Genomic DNA, 22,187 nt, shown 5'->3' with positions numbered 1-22,187 from the left:
GCGTGCTGCTCATGCTGACCAACATGTCTCACGTTTTTCCGACAGTCTCCGGCACAGTGTGCGACAGTCTCCGGCACAGTGTGCGACAGTCTCCGGCACAGTGTGCGACAGTCTCCGGCACAGTGTGCGACAGTCTCCGGCACAGTGTGCGACAGTCTCCGGCACAGTGTGCGACAGTCTCCGGCACAGTGTGCGACAGTCTCCGGCACAGTGTGCGACAGTCTCCGGCACAGTGTGCGACAGTCTCCGGCACAGTGTGCGACAGTCTCCGGCACAGTGTGCGACAGTCTCCGGCACAGTGTGCGACAGTTCGTTTTTTGTAATAACTAGACACCTGCAAAATTTGCGGTTTCGATGGCCTTCAGGATAGACTGAACATACCCCTGTACACTCGGGCAAATAACGCAAGTTCATTGGCTGCCGACTTGTAAGTCGTCTCAGCTGGTTTGTCTGTGATTCGATCCTTCTTTGGTTCAGGGTTTATAACTGGTTGAGATTCGTCCAGATGAACAGTAAGCCAATAGCAAAAATATCTAAGAGGTATACGTGTTTGAATTCTAGCCTATCACCGAATGAATCCGCGAATTTTGCAGGTCTCTAGTAATAACTTTTCGTGAGTTACTCTGAGCTTTAACATTTGATTTGACAAAAAAGTTGCTTCGCATTATGATGTGCGTTAGAAGTTATAATTTTTTTGGTGTAACTTAATAAACTTAAGCATAGAGAACCAACGAAAAGGAAAATATCATTGACGTAATGTTTCTTCTAACATAGGGCCTAATTGTTTCTCGGCTTATAAATTACAATAAACCTGAAGAAAACCAAATGAAAGAAAATCTGTTCTCTGGTTTCTGCATTGAAAAAAAGGTATTAGTTGAAGATATTATTATATTTAGTATCTAAAATATATGTGAGCATAAGGTTTTCAATTTGTTTATTACATAAACTATTCTTTTTCAATCGTTGAAATTAAAACAGGTGCTACGTTGTATATCTTGCGTTTGAACACAACTGGATGAAGCGCGCATACGTACTGGACTTCCTCCTGTTTAATTTCCGTTACATTTTGCGCACGCAAATCGTTGCATTCCAAAATTTTCCATCTCGACGGCCTAAATAAGTATAACTTACAAAATATAATATAAACTAAATAATTTGGAAATAAACTATTACCTAATTGACATATTTCCGTATTAATCACTTTGGTATAGCATTCACATTCCAGAAAAAGACATTGAAGCAACAAACATATTAATAAATCTTATAATGTGTACAAAACAGTAATACATATATATGATTTTATATTACGTTTATGGAACTTAATAAAGATCTCGTGTTGGAGACGTAAATATGTTAGAAATTGTAGATTATTATATTCTTTCAAGGTTTTCAAATTAATGACAGTAACATGTTAGGAAACAATAATTAAAAAAAAAGATTCGAATAAGAAATATGGAAACTGGTTTCGACACTCCACTAAAAGAACCAAAGAGGAAAAAAAAAATGCACAGACACTGGACTTACACATAAGAGAATTAATTAACTTTCCTCCTTCGACCGAAAATAAAATTTACCAATTTGTCGCCAACGCTCACACATTACCAAGAATATAAAAATTATCAGAATGAATCACATTTTCCCCAAATATTATTTTTATTTGATGTTTGTTTTGTCTGATTGTAACAAAAAAAGGTGAAATAAATTATTTTAATCTCTATAAAGAAGTATTTTACCAGAATGATACCCACAGCGGTAGGATTCACCCACGTAGATTTCCTAACGTAACTTCTTCAGGGTTAAGAAACACCTCTGGCAAATTACATTGGTTTAAAATATTTCTTGGCCGCGCGCGAACTCACTAGAAGAAGCAGGATCCTGAAACCTGGCTCTGAGCCCATCGTCTGCGGGTTTGTTCCAAGCAAACTGTGGTCGCATTGACGTGCGCATGCGTGCATGTGTACAGCCACAATGGCCTTGGCTGTGCCTTCCAAACTGCAGAACAGCACCGGAAATAAAGCAATTCAAAAGTTTATTTTTTGTTCGTTCATATATATTTTAATATATTTTGCTATTTTAGGCTAGTCTCGACTTGTTTCTGGTCGAGGATTGGGTTGTTGGCTGCCATATTGGATAGCGTCATGGCCGCCATGTTGGATGATGTCACGGCCGCTATGTTGAGGGTCTTTTGACCTCTACCTTGACTTCTGACCTTTACCTTGACTTTTGACACTGACCCCGGCCGCCATTTTGGATCAATCATCCCAGACGGTGGTTGTGACGTCATCCAAGATATCGTCCGGAAATGCAATCCTCACCCGGATCTCAGCCGCAGGAGTCCTCTGTGTAAACTACTATAATGACACCGCAAATAAGTAGGGACCGGAAAAATTCGCGGGTTCAATGACCTGTATGATAAACTCCATAGTTCTACGTACACTCGGTCAAATGTCACTCACTCATTGGCTGCTGTCTTGTGAGACGTCCGAACGTAGCAGCCTGTGATTCGATACAGCTTTGGTTGAGTGTTTCTCATTGGCCCAGAGTCATCCAAGTGAGTTGTGAACCAGAGGCAGCACTGAGGTATAACTATTTGAATTTTAGCCTATCGCGAAATGAATTCGCGAATTTTTTGGGTCTTTACAAATAAGTACTCAAGGATCAAAATACTTGTTTTTTTTTTTTTTTACTTAAATAACGCATGGGTTTGTTTATATTGAATTTTTTTTTGGCAGTTCATGTTTGATGACAATGTCAAAGTGACTTCTGAAGTTATCGTTGTGTGACTGATACCACCATGCTCTTGATGTTTATTTGGCCATGTGAATATTTATTTAGTCTCCTTCGACTTCAGTAGTATAGGAAAGTATTTCCGGGGACACGGGTTCTGGGTGTGGATTGTGATTGTCGGTCCGCCATATTGGATTGTGACGTCACGGCGGCCATCTTGGATGACCTTGACCTTTGACCTTGACCTGGAATTTGATCCTCAAAAATCGCCAAAAATGACCAAAATTGGGCAAAAATTGCCCAAAATTCCTCAAAAATCGCCAAAATTTCAATTTTTTTGAAAAAAATTTCCGCCAAAAAATCTCAAATAATTCCACAGTTCAAAAATTAGGATTTCGAAAATCCTCAAAAGTCGCGTTGCCCTAGAAAAAACGAAAACTCCTAAAAGCGGCTTAAAACTCCTAAGAGCTAGCCGCTTATAAGCCGCCGACCTTGAAAATAAGGATGTCATGGCAGCCATATTGGATGATGACGTCACCGTTGCAATTTCCGTTACGGCCGCCATCTTTAACTTTTTTATTTATTATCCGATTTTAATGAAATTTTTTTTAAAAAATATAAAAAAATTCAAATAATAAAATTTTTAATAAAAAATATTTAAAAAATATACTTTTACGACACGGAGTTCGGAGTCCTCGGTTCGAACCTGGTGAGGGCAAAAAAAAATTAAAAATGGCGACAGGCTCCTTCCTCAATGGTGGGTGCTAGCAGACTGACTCCCACCACTTTTTTCAAAGCATATATATCGTCATCTAGTATGACGTCATGTCCGCCATCTTGTCTTCGATGCTGGAAGCCATCATAATTGTATCGTCGGCTAGAGTGTGCTGATGCCATGTTAGTTTAATTCTTACCCGCTAGAGTGCAGTAAACATTTATTACCGAGGTGCCCCCGCCATCTTGAAATTTGGCCGCCATCTTGAAAATCCGTAATTATTTAGCTACAAATTCGGGAAAAGTTCCAAAATTCATTAAAAAAAATCACTTATTAATTTACATATTGATTCGATCGATTCCCGTCCTCGGTTCGATACCCGATCGATGCAATAATGTTTAATTTTATGTAAAAAATAATAATTTCAATAAACCATGTTCAACATTCGTAAAGAGACTCTAAATCCTCTACTACCATCATCCTATCAGACGTCAAGACCACCATATTGGAAATTCGTAATTTTAATGCTAGAGAGGCGGGAAAAAGTTCCAAATTCATTAAATAAATTTGTAATATATATACTGATTGATTGGATCGACTAAGGTCCTTGGTTCGATCCCTGACCGATACAAAACAACTTTAATTTAAAAAAATACTAAAAAAGTGTTAGGTTTGAGAAAATAAAAACAACACAAGTCCTTTTAAAAAATTTTTTATTACATACATACTACACTACTACAGGTACAAAAAAACACTGACAAATTACTAAAGCCTTTTGGATTCCTCGATTCAAACAGTCTTCTTATTGTACGGACTAAGACTTTTACATGACTTTAAATGTCTATCCGATCCGTTCATCACCACAGCCAGAGACGGACTGAAGTTCATATCACTCATATAGTCTCATTAGCCGGTACAACACATGAGTCAAATCAATAACCATGTTCATTATACGTCTCGGAGCATTTTTTATAATGACGATGTAAGCTATCGAGACGTGAAATTAGTTTATTGCACTTATTGCACTGAAATTGTATTCTTTGAACATTATTAGAACAACCGCTTCTTTCATGTCTGCGAGCATTTGAGGTGATAGTAAATGACGCACCACAGTATTTGCACTGATGCGAAGTACGCTCTTCATTAATTGAAGTATTCAATGATGATGAAACTTCAGTTGATGGTGGAACAGCACATATCGAAGTCTCCTCCAGTGTTGTCAGAGGCGTTGCCAACGGGATCTGCTCCAACATCGTCGACGCCGACGTCAAGGTTCCCGCAGTCGATGGTACAACCTCCATCGAGTTCGTCGTTAAAGTCGGTAAAGATGCCATCGAGTTCGCAAGAACAGGCAATTACGCGACTTATGCACCAGAAGAAAAAACTAGGTGATCCGTACACCGTCGACGGCAGTAACAAACTAAGCGTCCTGCTGTCTAGGACTCGTTTATATACATTAACCGGTTTGAATAATACGCTAGTCAAATCAAGAACAATTTACTAAAATACTAGAGTCAAAACAACATTTAAAAAAATAGAAGCACCGACAACGAAAAGGCAGCACATTTGGAAGCACCGACAACGAAAAGGCAGCACATTTGGAAGCACCATCATCGAAAAGGTGGCACATTTGTCATTGGCTCCAATATTCATTGGCTCCAATATTCATTGGTTCCATCAGTCTATTGATTCTATCAGTCTAGTGACTCCAACAGTCATTGACACCAACAGCCTTTTTCTTCATCAGCTCCAATGATATTTGGCTAGAATGCTACGAGTCTAAGAGACTATGAGGCTACAATTCCACGAGTGTACAAGACTCCTCCAACTACCTTCAAGTGTATAAAGCTCCAAATGCTCCATCAGCTCCAACACGTAATGTACGCAATATACGCGCAATACATGCAATTTACACACAATAAATGTAAATGATTACACAGTACACACAGGAAACGGAATGTACACACAGTACACACACAGGAAACGGAACGTACACACAGTACACACAGGAAACGTAACGTACACACAGTACACACAGGAAACTAAACGTACACACAGTACACACAGGAAACTGAACGTACACACAGTACACACAGAAAACGGAACGTACACACAGTACACACAGGAAACGGAACGTACACACAGTACACACAGGAAACGGAACGTACACACAGTACACACAGGAAACGGAACGTACACACAGTACACACAGGAAACGGAACGTACACACAGTACACACAGGAAACGTAATGATCACACATACAGTAGCGGAAACACACACAGGCTTAGTTGGAAATCAGAATACAAGAAATAAAAACATTAAATTTTTACTTTCAATATTTTATTACTTCTCAACATTACACAAATACAAGTAAAACAAGCCATTATTGTATGTAGCCAGCATTCCTCAGTTCCTTGAGTATGAAGGATATTTCTTTGATGCACGAATAGTTTCCTGCACAAAGCGAACCATGTAGAAGTCTTAGCCGGTCAACCAATATGTTTGGATCTTTCCATGATGTGTAATCATTCTCTTCTACCACCATCTTCCTTGCACCTTTATAATAAATATTATGATCTCTGGTGTCTTCCGTTTTACCACCAACCTCAGGGTAACTTTCATGTTTGAGACGGTGATCATCACAAGCTTGATCAGATTTATTTAATATATCACGTCGTTTCCACCGTTTCGGTCTCAGGACATCGCCACATTCTTCGATCTTGACAGCTCTAGGTGCTTCATCACAGTCTATGCCTTTGTCAACAGCCTCAGAGTCACTGTAACAATCACTGTAGAAGACATCCTCTTCACCCAGATTACCGTATGAATTCGCTATCGATGATGTCGAAGTGTCTTCATCGTCTTCATGCTTCCTTTTTAGGAGTCCATCATTTTTACAAAGAATGGAGGATCTACTGAATATAGGCTTGAATGTATTCTCACTTTTCACGGTGTTGATACTTCCATTAGTTTCAGTCTTCCCGAAGCCATTAGCATCCTTCAATTTATGTTCTTCCTCACGATCGGGTGAGCTAATACCATCACGCTCAGGACAAGGAAAATTATTGTCATAATGCAGATCACTCTTCTTTAGCCTAGTGGATCCATCGGTGTCCTCTATGCCGTAAGTAGTCTTGACTTTACATGTTTTACCATGTCTTTTTAAGCCGTCAATTCGTGTTAACAACCTGCTACAACGATTACAGCTTAACATGTTGCGTAGTGGGTTTCTAGCACAATCATTCTTCTCATGACGTCTAGCATTCCTTCTCATGACAAAATCCTTGTCACAGTATCTACAGCGGCTTCCTTCCGATTCAGCTATAGATATCAAACCACGATCCATGATAGCTTCTGTGACTAATGTTAGATACAAACTGTCAGTTTTCTCCAATTGGAACCATTTCTTAAATAGAGTTTTTGAAATATTTCATCAGCGAGAGTTAAGTTATCTAATGCAAAGCAAATTGATGCAAGTAGTTCCGGCTGTCGTCAACAGATGGCGCCACGTGTTGCTTGCAGGTAAATAATATATATTTCATTAATGTAGGATGCGGAACGCTCACTATCGATCGCAAAGGGAGGTTGGCTTCGATAGTATCCAAGGAGAAAAAAGTTCGTCCTTCCTGCTAGTGCTTCTCAGATTTCTCACGGTCCGCCATCTTGGATTACGTCGTCACGACGGCCATCTTGGATGGGTGTGACCTTGACCTTTGAACGAAACCGCAGGAATGATCGCAAGCACACGGATTTACCATCAAAATATTGATAAGAATAATCAGGAGCACACGGAGAAAACCATCATAATATTGGCAAGAATAATCAGGAGCACACGGAGAAAACTGCCACAAGTTTTCTTTGATATCATTAAAAAAAAATTTAAAAAAAATAAAAAAACGAAAAAAAAAATTCAAACATTCTGCTAGCTTGTGAACTTCTCATTGTTGAGCAAAGATAGAGTTCTAGTACAAGCCAGATTGTTTGAATTTTTTTTTTTTGGTTTTTTTATTTTTTTTAAATTTTTTTTTAATGATATCAAAGAAAACTTGTGGCAGTTTTCTCCGTGTGCTCCTGATTATTCTTGCCAATATTATGATGGTTTTCTCCGTGTGCTCCTGATTATTCTTATCAATATTTTGATGGTAAATCCGTGTGCTTGCGATCATTCCTGCGGTTTCGTTCAAAGGTCAAGGTCACACCCATCCAAGATGGCCGTCGTGACGACGTAATCCAAGATGGCGGACCGTGAGAAATCTGAGAAGCACTAGCAGGAAGGACGAACTTTTTTCTCCTTGGATACTATCGAAGCCAACCTCCCTTTGCGATCGATAGTGAGCGTTCCGCATCCTACATTAATGAAATATATATTATTTACCTGCAAGCAACACGTGGCGCCATCTGTTGACGACAGCCGGAACTACTTGCATCAATTTGCTTTGCATTAGATAACTTAACTCTCGCTGATGAAATATTTCAAAAACTCTATTTAAGAAATGGTTCCAATTGGAGAAAACTGACAGTTTGTATCTAACATTAGTCACAGAAGCTATCATGGATCGTGGTTTGATATCTATAGCTGAATCGGAAGGAAGCCGCTGTAGATACTGTGACAAGGATTTTGTCATGAGAAGGAATGCTAGACGTCATGAGAAGAATGATTGTGCTAGAAACCCACTACGCAACATGTTAAGCTGTAATCGTTGTAGCAGGTTGTTAACACGAATTGACGGCTTAAAAAGACATGGTAAAACATGTAAAGTCAAGACTACTTACGGCATAGAGGACACCGATGGATCCACTAGGCTAAAGAAGAGTGATCTGCATTATGACAATAATTTTCCTTGTCCTGAGCGTGATGGTATTAGCTCACCCGATCGTGAGGAAGAACATAAATTGAAGGATGCTAATGGCTTCGGGAAGACTGAAACTAATGGAAGTATCAACACCGTGAAAAGTGAGAATACATTCAAGCCTATATTCAGTAGATCCTCCATTCTTTGTAAAAATGATGGACTCCTAAAAAGGAAGCATGAAGACGATGAAGACACTTCGACATCATCGATAGCGAATTCATACGGTAATCTGGGTGAAGAGGATGTCTTCTACAGTGATTGTTACAGTGACTCTGAGGCTGTTGACAAAGGCATAGACTGTGATGAAGCACCTAGAGCTGTCAAGATCGAAGAATGTGGCGATGTCCTGAGACCGAAACGGTGGAAACGACGTGATATATTAAATAAATCTGATCAAGCTTGTGATGATCACCGTCTCAAACATGAAAGTTACCCTGAGGTTGGTGGTAAAACGGAAGACACCAGAGATCATAATATTTATTATAAAGGTGCAAGGAAGATGGTGGTAGAAGAGAATGATTACACATCATGGAAAGATCCAAACATATTGGTTGACCGGCTAAGACTTCTACATGGTTCGCTTTGTGCAGGAAACTATTCGTGCATCAAAGAAATATCCTTCATACTCAAGGAACTGAGGAATGCTGGCTACATACAATAATGGCTTGTTTTACTTGTATTTGTGTAATGTTGAGAAGTAATAAAATATTGAAAGTAAAAATTTAATGTTTTTATTTCTTGTATTCTGATTTCCAACTAAGCCTGTGTGTGTTTCCGCTACTGTATGTGTGATCATTACGTTTCCTGTGTGTACTGTGTGTACGTTCCGTTTCCTGTGTGTACTGTGTGTACGTTCCGTTTCCTGTGTGTACTGTGTGTACGTTCCGTTTCCTGTGTGTACTGTGTGTACGTTCCGTTTCCTGTGTGTACTGTGTGTACGTTCCGTTTTCTGTGTGTACTGTGTGTACGTTCCGTTTCCTGTGTGTACTGTGTGTACGTTCCGTTTCCTGTGTGTACTGTGTGTACGTTCCGTTTCCTGTGTGTACTGTGTGTACGTTCCGTTTCCTGTGTGTACTGTGTGTACGTTCAGTTTCCTGTGTGTACTGTGTGTACGTTCCGTTTCCTGTGTGTACTGTGTGTACGTTCAGTTTCCTGTGTGTACTGTGTGTACGTTCCGTTTCCTGTGTGTACTGTGTGTACGTTCCGTTTCCTGTGTGTACTGTGTGTACGTTCAGTTTCCTGTGTGTACTGTGTGTACGTTCAGTTTCCTGTGTGTACTGTGTGTACGTTTAGTTTCCTGTGTGTACTGTGTGTACGTTACGTTTCCTGTGTGTACTGTGTGTACGTTCCGTTTCCTGTGTGTGTACTGTGTGTACATTCCGTTTCCTGTGTGTACTGTGTAATCATTTACATTTATTGTGTGTAAATTGCATGTATTGCGCGTATATTGCGTACATTACGTGTTGGAGCTGATGGAGCATTTGGAGCTTTATACACTTGAAGGTAGTTGGAGGAGTCTTGTACACTCGTGGAATTGTAGCCTCATAGTCTCTTAGACTCGTAGCATTCTAGCCAAATATCATTGGAGCTGATGAAGAAAAAGGCTGTTGGTGTCAATGACTGTTGGAGTCACTAGACTGATAGAATCAATAGACTGATGGAACCAATGAATATTGGAGCCAATGAATATTGGAGCCAATGACAAATGTGCCACCTTTTCGATGATGGTGCTTCCAAATGTGCTGCCTTTTCGTTGTCGGTGCTTCCAAATGTGCTGCCTTTTCGTTGTCGGTGCTTCTATTTTTTTAAATGTTGTTTTGACTCTAGTATTTTAGTAAATTGTTCTTGATTTGACTAGCGTATTATTCAAACCGGTTAATGTATATAAACGAGTCCTAGACAGCAGGACGCTTAGTTTGTTACTGCCGTCGACGGTGTACGGATCACCTAGTTTTTTCTTCTGGTGCATAAGTCGCGTAATTGCCTGTTCTTGCGAACTCGATGGCATCTTTACCGACTTTAACGACGAACTCGATGGAGGTTGTACCATCGACTGCGGGAACCTTGACGTCGGCGTCGACGATGTTGGAGCAGATCCCGTTGGCAACGCCTCTGACAACACTGGAGGAGACTTCGATATGTGCTGTTCCACCATCAACTGAAGTTTCATCATCATTGAATACTTCAATTAATGAAGAGCGTACTTCGCATCAGTGCAAATACTGTGGTGCGTCATTTACTATCACCTCAAATGCTCGCAGACATGAAAGAAGCGGTTGTTCTAATAATGTTCAAAGAATACAATTTCAGTGCAATAAGTGCAATAAACTAGTTTCACGTCTCGATAGCTTACATCGTCATTATAAAAAATGCTCCGAGACGTATAATGAACATGGTTATTGATTTGACTCATGTGTTGTACCGGCTAATGAGACTATATGAGTGATATGAACTTCAGTCCGTCTCTGGCTGTGGTGATGAACGGATCGGATAGACATTTAAAGTCATGTAAAAGTCTTAGTCCGTACAATAAGAAGACTGTTTGAATCGAGGAATCCAAAAGGCTTTAGTAATTTGTCAGTGTTTTTTTGTACCTGTAGTAGTGTAGTATGTATGTAATAAAAATTTTTTTAAAAGGACTTGTGTTGTTTTTATTTTCTCAAACCTAACACTTTTTTAGTATTTTTTTAAATTAAAGTTGTTTTGTATCGGTCAGGGATCGAACCAAGGACCTTAGTCGATCCAATCAATCAGTATATATATTACAAATTTATTTAATGAATTTGGAACTTTTTCCCGCCTCTCTAGCATTAAAATTACGAATTTCCAATATGGTGGTCTTGACGTCTGATAGGATGATGGTAGTAGAGGATTTAGAGTCTCTTTACGAATGTTGAACATGGTTTATTGAAATTATTATTTTTTACATAAAATTAAACATTATTGCATCGATCGGTTATCGAACCGAGGACGGGAATCGATCGAATCAATATGTAAATTAATGAGTGATTTTTTTTAATGAATTTTGGAACTTTTCCCGAATTTGTAGCTAAATAATTACGGATTTTCAAGATGGCGGCCAAATTTCAAGATGGCGGGGGCACCTCGGTAATAAATGTTTACTGCACTCTAGCGGGTAAGAATTAAACTAACATGGCATCAGCACACTCTAGCCGACGATACAATTATGATGGCTTCCAGCATCGAAGACAAGATGGCGGACATGACGTCATACTAGATGACGATATATATGCTTTGAAAAAAGTGGTGGGAGTCAGTCTGCTAGCACCCACCATTGAGGAAGGAGCCTGTCGCCATTTTTAATTTTTTTTTGCCCTCACCAGGTTCGAACCGAGGACTCCAAACTCCGTGTCGTAAAAGTATATTTTTTAAATATTTTTTATTAAAAATTTTATTATTTGAATTTTTTTATATTTTTTAAAAAAAATTTCATTAAAATCGGATAATAAATAAAAAAGTTAAAGATGGCGGCCGTAACGGAAATTGCAACGGTGACGTCATCATCCAATATGGCTGCCATGACATCCTTATTTTCAAGGTCGGCGGCTTATAAGCGGCTAGCTCTTAGGAGTTTTAAGCCGCTTTTAGGAGTTTTCGTTTTTTCTAGGGCAACGCGACTTTTGAGGATTTTCGAAATCCTAATTTTTGAACTGTGGAATTATTTGAGATTTTTTGGCGGAAATTTTTTTCAAAAAAATTGAAATTTTGGCGATTTTTGAGGAATTTTGGGCAATTTTTGCCCAATTTTGGTCATTTTTGGCGATTTTTGAGGATCAAATTCCAGGTCAAGGTCAAAGGTCAAGGTCAAGGTCATCCAAGATGGCCGCCGTGACGTCACAATCCAATATGGCGGACCGACAATCACAATCCACACCCAGAACCCGTGTCCCCGGAAATACTTTCCTATACTACTGACTTCCATTGCATGGCAATGAATAATACCACCAATTATTGTATTTTGGGAATGAAACAACACAGCACGAAGAATTTGCAAGCTAATCTAACGCGAAATAACGGCCTGCCAGTCAGTCTAACTTACAGCCGAACTAAATGTTTGGAAAATCTATAATAAGTCATTTTTGTGTCATCACTAGAGACCTGCAAAATTCGCGGATTCATTGACCTCTAGGATAGACTCCACAGTCCTTTAAATACTCGCGGAAATGACACCTGTTCATTGGCTACTGACGCGTGAGTCGTCTCACCTAGGCTGTCCGTAATTCGGCACTTTCTTGGTATAGTGTTTCCCATTGGCTCACAGTTCCCCGAATAAAATGTGGGCCAATCGCAGAAGCGGTACGAAGGTATAGTTGTTTTGATGCTAGCCTATCGCGAAATGAATCCGCGAATTTTGCATGTCTCTAGTCATCACTGATTAGGACAATCTGCTAATAACAACTCCTAGTTTACTTATAAAAATATTATATTCTTGAATACAAAAACGAACGCGTGATCTAATTTTGTAGTCTGAATCTGTGACAATTTTTTTTTTGCGTTTTAACAACTTAATAGCTTTAAAATGACCAAATAAAATTTACCAAATCACCACCATGATAGTTTAACGGCGAGTGAGTGCTAAGTTATTTTTTAAAATAAAATGCAAAATGTTTAATAACCAAAGGCCAAACCAACTGGAACACGGCCTGAAGAATACGCGGAAACTGGGACGAGGACTGTTCACGTCAGAGGGTCACGTGGGAATTTCCAACGCCGTATGTTTGCCATCCTGTCCACGGACAATGCGCACTGTGTTGTGTCAAATGCTATCTACTGCCTCAATTGAAAACTCTGTGGAGGGAGGTTGGCGTCACGACACACTTGTCACGAGAGATCGGTACAAAATATAACCTCGGCAACAAGTTTAAATGTTCAGTATGAATGGAAATGAACCAATTTCACTAGTAAACTAACTGTTGTGCGCTGGTACGCTCGCGGGATCTAACAAATTAAAAATACCGACGTCTTTGTCTGATCGAATCCGCACCAGCGCAATGCCGTAACTAATTAATCCATATTATTATGTGTCTCAACATTACTTCTAAACATAAAATTAACTTTCATACATTTACGGTTGGAAAATTATAAAAATAAATTTTTGTAACGTATTACAATAAAATAATCCTGTGTACCAGTTTCTGTAGACATATAATGGATTTTTTTTCGTCAAAGATTAGATTTGTTCTCCTAAATGTACGTATATGAAAAACTGAACGTCCGTGTGCTAATAACCCATAACTACGATTAAATATGTAAACTTTCGATGTTGCTTAGTCTATAAATATTTTGATCTCTCGTGTATTTTTTCATGCAAACAAACTTTGCTTATTCTCCCATACTTTACGTTTTATATTTATCTACTCTAGAAGGATATGTATTGTTACGAGTGGGGGAAACGGGTTCGTAAATATAGGCCAATTAATTTTATATATTTTTATTTGCTACTAATATTTACATTACAAATTAAATCATCGCAGGTAATGTCTGTTCATAAATCACCAAGTATCTGTCCAGTCCACAGTACGCACTCCTCACTGGAGCTGGGCTCAACTCTGGTTCGCCCCTCACCTCACACCTGTCCGCACACACACAGTATCGCACCACTCAGTCACACGCACGGTCCCTTCGCTCCGCGTCGCACCACTTACCGATTCTCGCACTTCACTCAACTCGCCCGTTGGAACTCCCGTGGAGGCCAGCTTCGCAACTTTTATACCCGTTGGTGGTCCTTCTGGAATGGACTGGAGTGGTTGTGACGCGTCGCATCATCCCGGGCCGACCCGACGCTCGAAGCATCCAGAATATCGGCGCATTAATCACGCCACTCCACGCGGCGATCTCTGCAAGCCCGTGGAATTCTCAGGCCGCTAAACAATAGATGACAGCGCCGAGGAAGGAGGAACAGTTAGAATAAAAAACTTAACTGATGTTCTAGCGACAATGCTGTAGAGTTCTTGTTCTAGAAGCAACATCGATTTTGGGACTGGCGAGTTTAGCTTACTGCAAGTCCTGAAATTTAATTTCTCCTCCAAACAAATCCCGACGAGGTAAATGTAAGCCTACTTGGTTAGATGACGGTTATTTATTGATAGCGTGTTCTGTAAATTTGCTACACATTTTTGTGCTCCCATGTCATGCTTGTTGCAAGGTTAATAGTTACAGCAATCAAGCTTGTTATATAATTGAAGCTAACTTACTTCGCTGCCTAGGATGGCGAAACGGGTTCTTGTACAAAACACGAGAAAGTTATTTCTCAAAAATATCGTTGATTTAATAAAAACTGCCAATTAATTTTTAATGTATATTTAAAATTATGTTGATTGATATTGTGCATTGATAAGATTATGAATTTTATTGTTATTAAATTAATTCAACATATTTATAAATTGTCTACTTATTTTAGAATTTTGTTTTCGTTTCTAGGAATACTTTAGAATTTTTCTTAAGCCCTAAGTATTCTGAATGTTTTGAATATGTGGAAAAAATCTCAAATATTAATATCTACTAAAACATTTTAGCATATTTTTCTTTGTAAGATAAATGCAAGAATACTTATAAATTTGAAGCCTACGCTAACTTATTATTTATTACTTAAATTTTATCATTTTCAAATAAATATTTATGAACATTGTTCTTAGTGGATTTAAGAACAATAAATAAGCTATAAAAACTGCAAAGTTATTTGCATGCAATTCTATATAATATGTTTGAATGGTCTACAATGCCTTTTTATTTAAATATTTTTTTTCATTTACCTACATCAAATATGAATAGTTTTTGTGGTATGAATTAAATGAGATAGTAACAAAAAAATATCAATTGTTAAGTGCAAATTTCTAAATGTTGTTTTTATGGATGTAAAATTATTTTTTGGTACAGTATTTCGTATTAAAAACTTTGATGCGGAAATTTCACTTCAGTGCCATATTTGTCTAATTAAAAATGTTTGTCCCAAATAATCAAAATACATTCTTAATGTGTCTCCAAATGTACTATGAAAAATTATGTATCGGGATTATATACATCTGTACCCGGATCAATATCCTTTTATGAAATATAGCTAACACTATGTCACTATTTTATAATATAAAATAGGCATATGTCCATGATGTACATGTTCGCTTTATATAGTTATAATAATTAGTAATTAGGCGCCTAAGGCGTCCGCTGAAAAAATGATCGATACAACAAACAATTTAATATACACGAAATGTTTATTTAATTTAAAATTATTTTAATATTGTGCTAGTGAAAATTATTTCTTATATATATAATTACAAAAAAAGTATTTGACAAAAAAATTTTTGAATGAAGAACCTCTTGAAAAACTACATTGCGTGTGAATCGTCTCATTCAATAATCTCTAATGAATTATAACGACGTACTCACGCAATAAAATTTATTTTCAGCGATAAATTTAATATTTACTTATTTTGCGAAGTTAATTATTCAAATTATAAAAGTAAAAGAATTATTCAAATCTTACAAGTTTAATAAAAATAAAAGCTCTTCTTTAACTCCTAACGCCATATTTTGGTAAATGCACTTCTTAAAAGATATAAAGCATGGAAGTGTTGCTGTGTGTAGAACAGCAAATGTGGCTACCTGCAGAGTGCTTCAGACTCCTGGAGGATGACTTCCCGCCACACGCTGGCATTCTGCAGGCAGGCGCTGTCTCACAGCGCTACGCGATCGTTGAGTCAGTGAAGGGCGTAACTACATATAGAATGGAAAACTATTTTCAGTTACTTGTAAAAGCGAAAAAAAAAAAAAAGAAAGGCAAGTACAGTATCGTTCGGAGGTACATAATGCTGTGAGAACTTTGTGTGTAAAATTAAAATGGTTGTCACCTAGTGTGCCTTGCACTACAAATGACTGGCTGTGTACTCTTGGCTCGCAGGTGTTCGCCGAGTACTGGCATCGCAAGGACGACCAGAGCCCATGGAGCGTCAAGAACACGCTGATGAACATATCTTTGTGCGATGTGGTGGATACAGCAGACGAGCTTTGGCAGAGGATGTACTCCATGGTGAAGCCTCAGATGCCCAAAACATGTCCGTGGCCGTTGGTAACTATCTGTTAGCTGTTTGCGGCTTTTAGCCCACTGTTGTTCCACCCCTTACTTAGTAAACATTTTGGCATTCCGTAAAACAACCTCTGGCAGAGGATGTACTCCATGGTGGAGCCTCAGATGCCCAAAACATGTCCGTGGCCGTTGGTAACTATCTGTCAGCTGTTTGCGGCTTTTAGCCCCCTGTTGTTCCACCCCTTAGTTAGTAAACATTTTGGCATTCCGTAAAACAACCTCTGGCAGAGGATGTACTCCATGGTGCAGGGACAGCTACCAGAAGAATGTCCGTGGCCTTTGGTAACTATGTGGCAGTTGTTCGCGGGTTTTAGCCCACTGTTGTTCCACCCCTTAGTTTGTAAACATTTTGGCATTCCGTAAAGCAACCTCTGGCAGAGGATGTACTCCATGATGCAGGGACAGCTACCAGAAGAATGTCCGTGGCCGTTGGTAACTATGTGGCAGTTGTTCGCGGGTTTTAGCCCCCTGTTGTTCCACCCCTTAGTTTGTAAACATTTTGGCATTCCGTAAAAAAAAAACTAAAACAATTAAAATATATCTCCCATCGTGGTATGAGTACACTGGTGAAACTGAGCGAAAGAAGGACAATATCGGAGGTCTGTAATAAGTCTACAAGACAGATTTAACTTCAGTAGCACAATTACAATTATTCACTTTAATATGCTGCAGGATTAGTTATTTATTACCAACAGCCCATAGGATAAAACTGTCCCGATACAGGTTGAGCCTGAATTAGACCGTCAAACTCGCGGCTTATGGTCTTAAGTGTTTCCCCAGCTGGTGTACCGTTTGAAGTCGGAGCTGAACAAATTTTCTATTATAGACAATAAAGAAAGTATTTTAGTTAGAACACTGAGCGTCATAATTATGTTTGACTGGAGTTCTGCAACCACAGCGAATTCTGTCGCCGCAGCAAAATTATCGGTGGTTGTAGAACTACCTAAAATTAAACACATTCCAGTCGCTCATTGTTCTATCTTAAATACTCTCACTACTATTTACAGTATAAATGTTCTTCAACTTCATCTTAAAGACGTATATGTAAACTGCACTTTAGATCATGAGATCATAAGTATAACTATATGTTTTCAACTTATTTCATTGTGATGAATCTGTAGATGAAGTTTGTCACTCTCTGTGGGTCCTGGGTACCGACTTTCTACGATATTTACTTTTATCTCGGTGTAAAGTTCTCAGTGTTCAACTCTCAATGTCGTTGTCAAAAAAAATTTATCATTGCAAATGTGGATTAAACTTCGTTCTAATGCTGGGTTTTCCGTGATGGGACATATAGAGTTAGGGGCAAAATTGTTTTAGATTCTCACGAGTGAACGTCTGTACATCCTACTCGATTTCTGACTGAAACTTTGATTCCACAATCAGTTTACAAGTGTTGTTTGCTATACTTCTGGTATTTTTCTGTTGACTTTCATGTCTCTTCGTAATCATCGTCATCGAAACTGGGACACGCAGGAACAAAAATCAACGGACTCAGGGAATACATCGACACAGGCCTAGTTTTTTTTACAGTTTAAACGCGCGAAAAAAATGAACCAAGGTATTATTTTGCCCCACCTTTCTGCCACTTTCTCTCTATTTCTCTCTCTTGTCTCTGTCCTTTTGGGGTCCCTGAATACTAACCACAATCACGACTACACTTAACCTGAATGGCTGAAGGAGGTATACTAGAAAACAGAAGATGGTTTGTTACTACACTAATATGAGTCAATGCAAAGATTACCTTGCTACAAACCAACATTTTGGTTTGACATACATTCTTACTGTAAAATTAAGCTTGAATTGGATTTAAAGTTGTGCAATAACTTTATTAGTAACGAAATTAGCTATTATTACTATCAAGAAATCTCTATATTACAAGCTTAATGATTAGAACCTTAAAATATGTCAGTTAACATCTTATCGTACCAAAGAAACATTCAAGGGTCTACTAGAAATAATTAAGTGATTATTTTATTTTATAATAAATTAAGGTTAGATTGATTTAATTTGAACTCAAAATGTTTGAATTTTTCTTCTTTGCTTGGGCTTAATTATTTTGCTTGTAATATTTAGTGTTTGCACATGATTTCAAATTAACTAATAACATCCTTTAATTTTTTATAAAAAAGTGTTTTTTTCTAATCAAGTTTTTATTGAATGTTTTTCATAATATAAAAGGCAAATTTTTGTGTCGGCTAGCATGTATTGAAAGCGTGAAATAATGTGGTTAAAAGTTTTGGATGAATCAATTGTATGTAGCTTTCGACTTATTGTGTACTTTTTATGGTATATCATTCATGAATCAATAAAAAAAATAATTTTTCCTGAAACCACATAATACGGGATTTTTCTGAGTTTGTGGAAAAACCAGTTTTTGTCGAGTTTATGAAGGATACTATAAAAATAGAGAGTTTTAAGAAGAAGGCAACATACGAACTGTATACAGCCTTGAGCGGTTTCAAATCTCCGCCACGAAATTTATTCTTAAAAATTATTTTGAAAACACGTTCAAACAGCCAATTACATACGTTACGTTTCCTACGTAACATTCAATTAATCATTAATTCATTACTAGAGACCTACAAAATTCGCGGTTTCGATGGCCTTCAGGATAGACTGCACATACCCCTGTACACTCGGGCAAATAACGCAAGTTCATTGGCTGCCGACTTGTAAGTCGTCCCAGCTGGTTTGTCTGTAATTCGATCCTTCTTTGGTTGAGGGTTTACAACTGGTTGAGATTTGTCCAGATGAACAGTAAGCCAATAGCAAAATTATATAAGAGGTATATGTGTTTGAATTCTAGCCTATCACCGAATGAATCCGCGAATTTTGCAGGTCTCTAATCATTACTTGTTGTTCAACACCCCGCTAGCAATTTGCTTTTCACTACCAAATCAACAAAGCGTTCTAAAGGCTGTTCGTGTGAACGCGTGTCTGTTTGTTCTTTCAGGGGTCGACAATCTCGGTTCGTATCGACATATTGGAAGACAAATTCCCACCCAAGATGCCGGGCCGTGAGTTCCACATATGCCTGGTCTTCTACGAGCGTCTTCCGCCGAACCTGCCCGAGTACGGGCACGACAAAAAGCTGCTTGAAATAAGAGCGTTTGTCAGATTAGTAGGCGAGAACTAGCAGGCCGGCCGCGATCCGGCTTCCGAAGAAAAAAAATATATATTACCATGCTATGTAGAGTTACTGAAATTGTGGGGAGTAAAACTTTCTGAAGAACTGAAAAATGTCTGCGTACTTAATAAATTTTTCTGCACTCATGGTTGTAGAGTGTTTTGTAAACATTAACTTTACACAGGGGAAAAAAAAATTAAGTTCCAGCAATAACTCAACGTAAACAAGGAACCAAAAATTTTTAAATCATGAATTGTAATATTTGACAATGGTGTTACTTACAAATCAATGACAGCTATTTCTTGTACTGTTATATCAGGGATAAAAAACCAACATATATTTTAATTATATTCCCTTATAGCATAGAAACCACAAACACTATTCGTTTGTACGAATTATCAATATAGCTTACTCACTTATAATTTATTTTCTTGATTTAGAAAATCCATTAACTCTTTATAATTTTTAGCTAATCACATCCCGGTGAGTCAGACATTTTTGGCATTTATTAATATAAATTTTTTTTAAAAAAAATATTTTCATATTTATCGTTGGATAAAAAGCTTGAAAAAAATTTAAAACTTAATGTGAACTAAGCCCTCGCCTTCTCTTCGTCATCGATGGCCCCACTCCTTACCGTTGTACTTCTTGTTGCCCTTAAGCGTTAAAGTTTAGTTACGCTCTGACTCACCCCTTCAGACCGTGAAGAAGTTTCACTTCAAAAAGCCGAAGCTGCGCGAACGGGGATTATCAGGGAGTTTGACTCAAGGTCAGTGAATAGTGGGCTGCCCTCTGCAGGCGGCGAAAAACTGACGTCATAGACTTCCCGTGACCGAATGTTCTGGACGAGCGGCGCGGGCCGGCAGAATTCCGAGTGGGATGCGCCAACTATTACGTAAACAGATTCTCCATTTTTGTATTTTTAAGGGTCTCAACACGTGTTTTCTGCGTGTCTTCATGGAATTTTAAGATGATATAAAAAAAAAGAGATGAAAAAAAAAATATTTTATTCACTAATTCAACATAAAGTCTTAAAAATTAGTAAAAAAACACTCGAATGTAAAAAAAATTATGGTAGTCATTAGTAAGAGCTCTACTCATAAAAAAAACGAATTCATTTTAATTAAATATTAAAATAAAAGCACCTGGGTTTTGTTAAAATTTATTACTTGGTTATAACGGTGACATTGCATCGCTTTCGAAAGCTTAGCCATGTCTGGCAAGTGAATATGTATTTTCAATTTTTGGCGTGATTGTAAGTTGTCGTCGGATGAAATGACTTCTTGATTTAGTTGTTGTTGATTCATTGAAGATAATGTTTGTGTTTGTGGCTGGGTGGTAGCATGAGGACATGCCTTGTGGTTGTGCTGTGGCAGCGCTGTGAGTTGCAGAGCCGTACAATCCTATGAACCACCGACACCTGGTCTACTCGGCTGCGTGGTGCCAGTGGCAGTTCAGCTTCAGTCATCACGCGAAACTTTCAAGTCCAAAAATTGCCGGCGTCATCGCTTGCAACTTGCGGGAATATCTTCCATTCGTCTCGTAAATCTACAACTCAGATGAACAGATAACTGCAATTAACTAGAGCCAAGATCTTATGGTTTAATATTCACATCGAATTCGTTGTGATGGTTTTTATGATTTTAATACAAACTTCGTTAAAATTAACTATGCATAAGTCATGATCATATACAATTTCTCAAATAGAAGCATGTATAACATTTTGTGCATTAAAACAAAAAAAGTTTTTGGAACTATAAAACCTACATAATTATTCGCAGTAATATATATATATATATATATATATATATATATATATATATATATATAACACTATTAATATTATTTTAAAAATCAATATGGAATGTTTAAAACACATTAAACTTTTACGTTTCTTTGTAATGTTTTCAGATATTAACGGCTTTAATTTACTTAGCTGTGGCCAAAATTAATATAATTACTTCAACAAGCTTACTTTTTAAATACATCTTCAAAAATGCCATACTCTATAAACAAAAAACAACTTTTATACATAGCACATATTGGTTTAAATTTTTTGAATGAAAGTATAAAGAAATAATTATGATTTAAAATTAATATTTTATTGGACAAAACTAGGTATCAGGATAATGTCGTTACATTTAATGTTTTTACTTGTATTTTAGTGTTATGTGGTTTATTAAATTCCATCTCGGTGATATTTCGGTTCTATTGTTATTCACCATGTAATCATTCCTGTAGAAATGTTAACAATTTACTAGTGTTTATACAAAATAAATTGTCTGTTGTTTAAGGTATATAAAACCAAATTTTACAAGCGAATACTTGTTGATAGTTTCTTATTTTCCTACAACCATACTAAGTTTAGTAAATTAAATTACTGTCCAATAGTTGAGGTTCGAAACAATTTGACTGAATGTAAATTTTTATAAAGAATTACTTTTGTTTTGTGTAAGTATTATGAATGTCTTGTTTACTAATTCAGATGAAAAGCTACAGATGTTAAGGGTAATATAAAAACATAATTTTAGGGGAGTAATTAATACTAAATTTGTTGAATACATTAAATACAATAAATGTTTTAGAATGATTTCGATTGAATTATAGGACATAGTCGAAATAATGGTCTCTTTTTATGGCATCCAATAAAATAAGTC

At 37.6% G+C, this 22,187-nt stretch overlaps 1 protein-coding gene across 1 annotated transcript in view; it reads left to right on the top strand.

Moving 5' to 3' along the window:
* Positions 1-21,305, top strand: part of LOC134529911 (uncharacterized) — a 37,996-nt gene extending 16,691 nt beyond the window's left edge. Inside the window, exons 3-4 of the mRNA XM_063364468.1 lie at positions 16,215-16,382; positions 19,357-21,305. Coding sequence (XP_063220538.1) covers positions 16,215-16,382; positions 19,357-19,539 — 351 coding nt within the window. The 3' untranslated portion in view covers positions 19,540-21,305. The remainder of the gene's footprint in view (positions 1-16,214; positions 16,383-19,356) is intronic.
* The last annotated feature ends 882 nt before the right edge of the window (positions 21,306-22,187 follow it).

The sequence above is a fragment of the Bacillus rossius genome, chromosome 2 (assembly GCF_032445375.1).
Source record: "Bacillus rossius redtenbacheri isolate Brsri chromosome 2, Brsri_v3, whole genome shotgun sequence".
In the NCBI taxonomy this organism is placed as follows: Eukaryota; Metazoa; Arthropoda; class Insecta; order Phasmatodea; family Bacillidae; genus Bacillus; species Bacillus rossius.
This window is presented reverse-complemented; position numbering and strand designations above follow the sequence as displayed.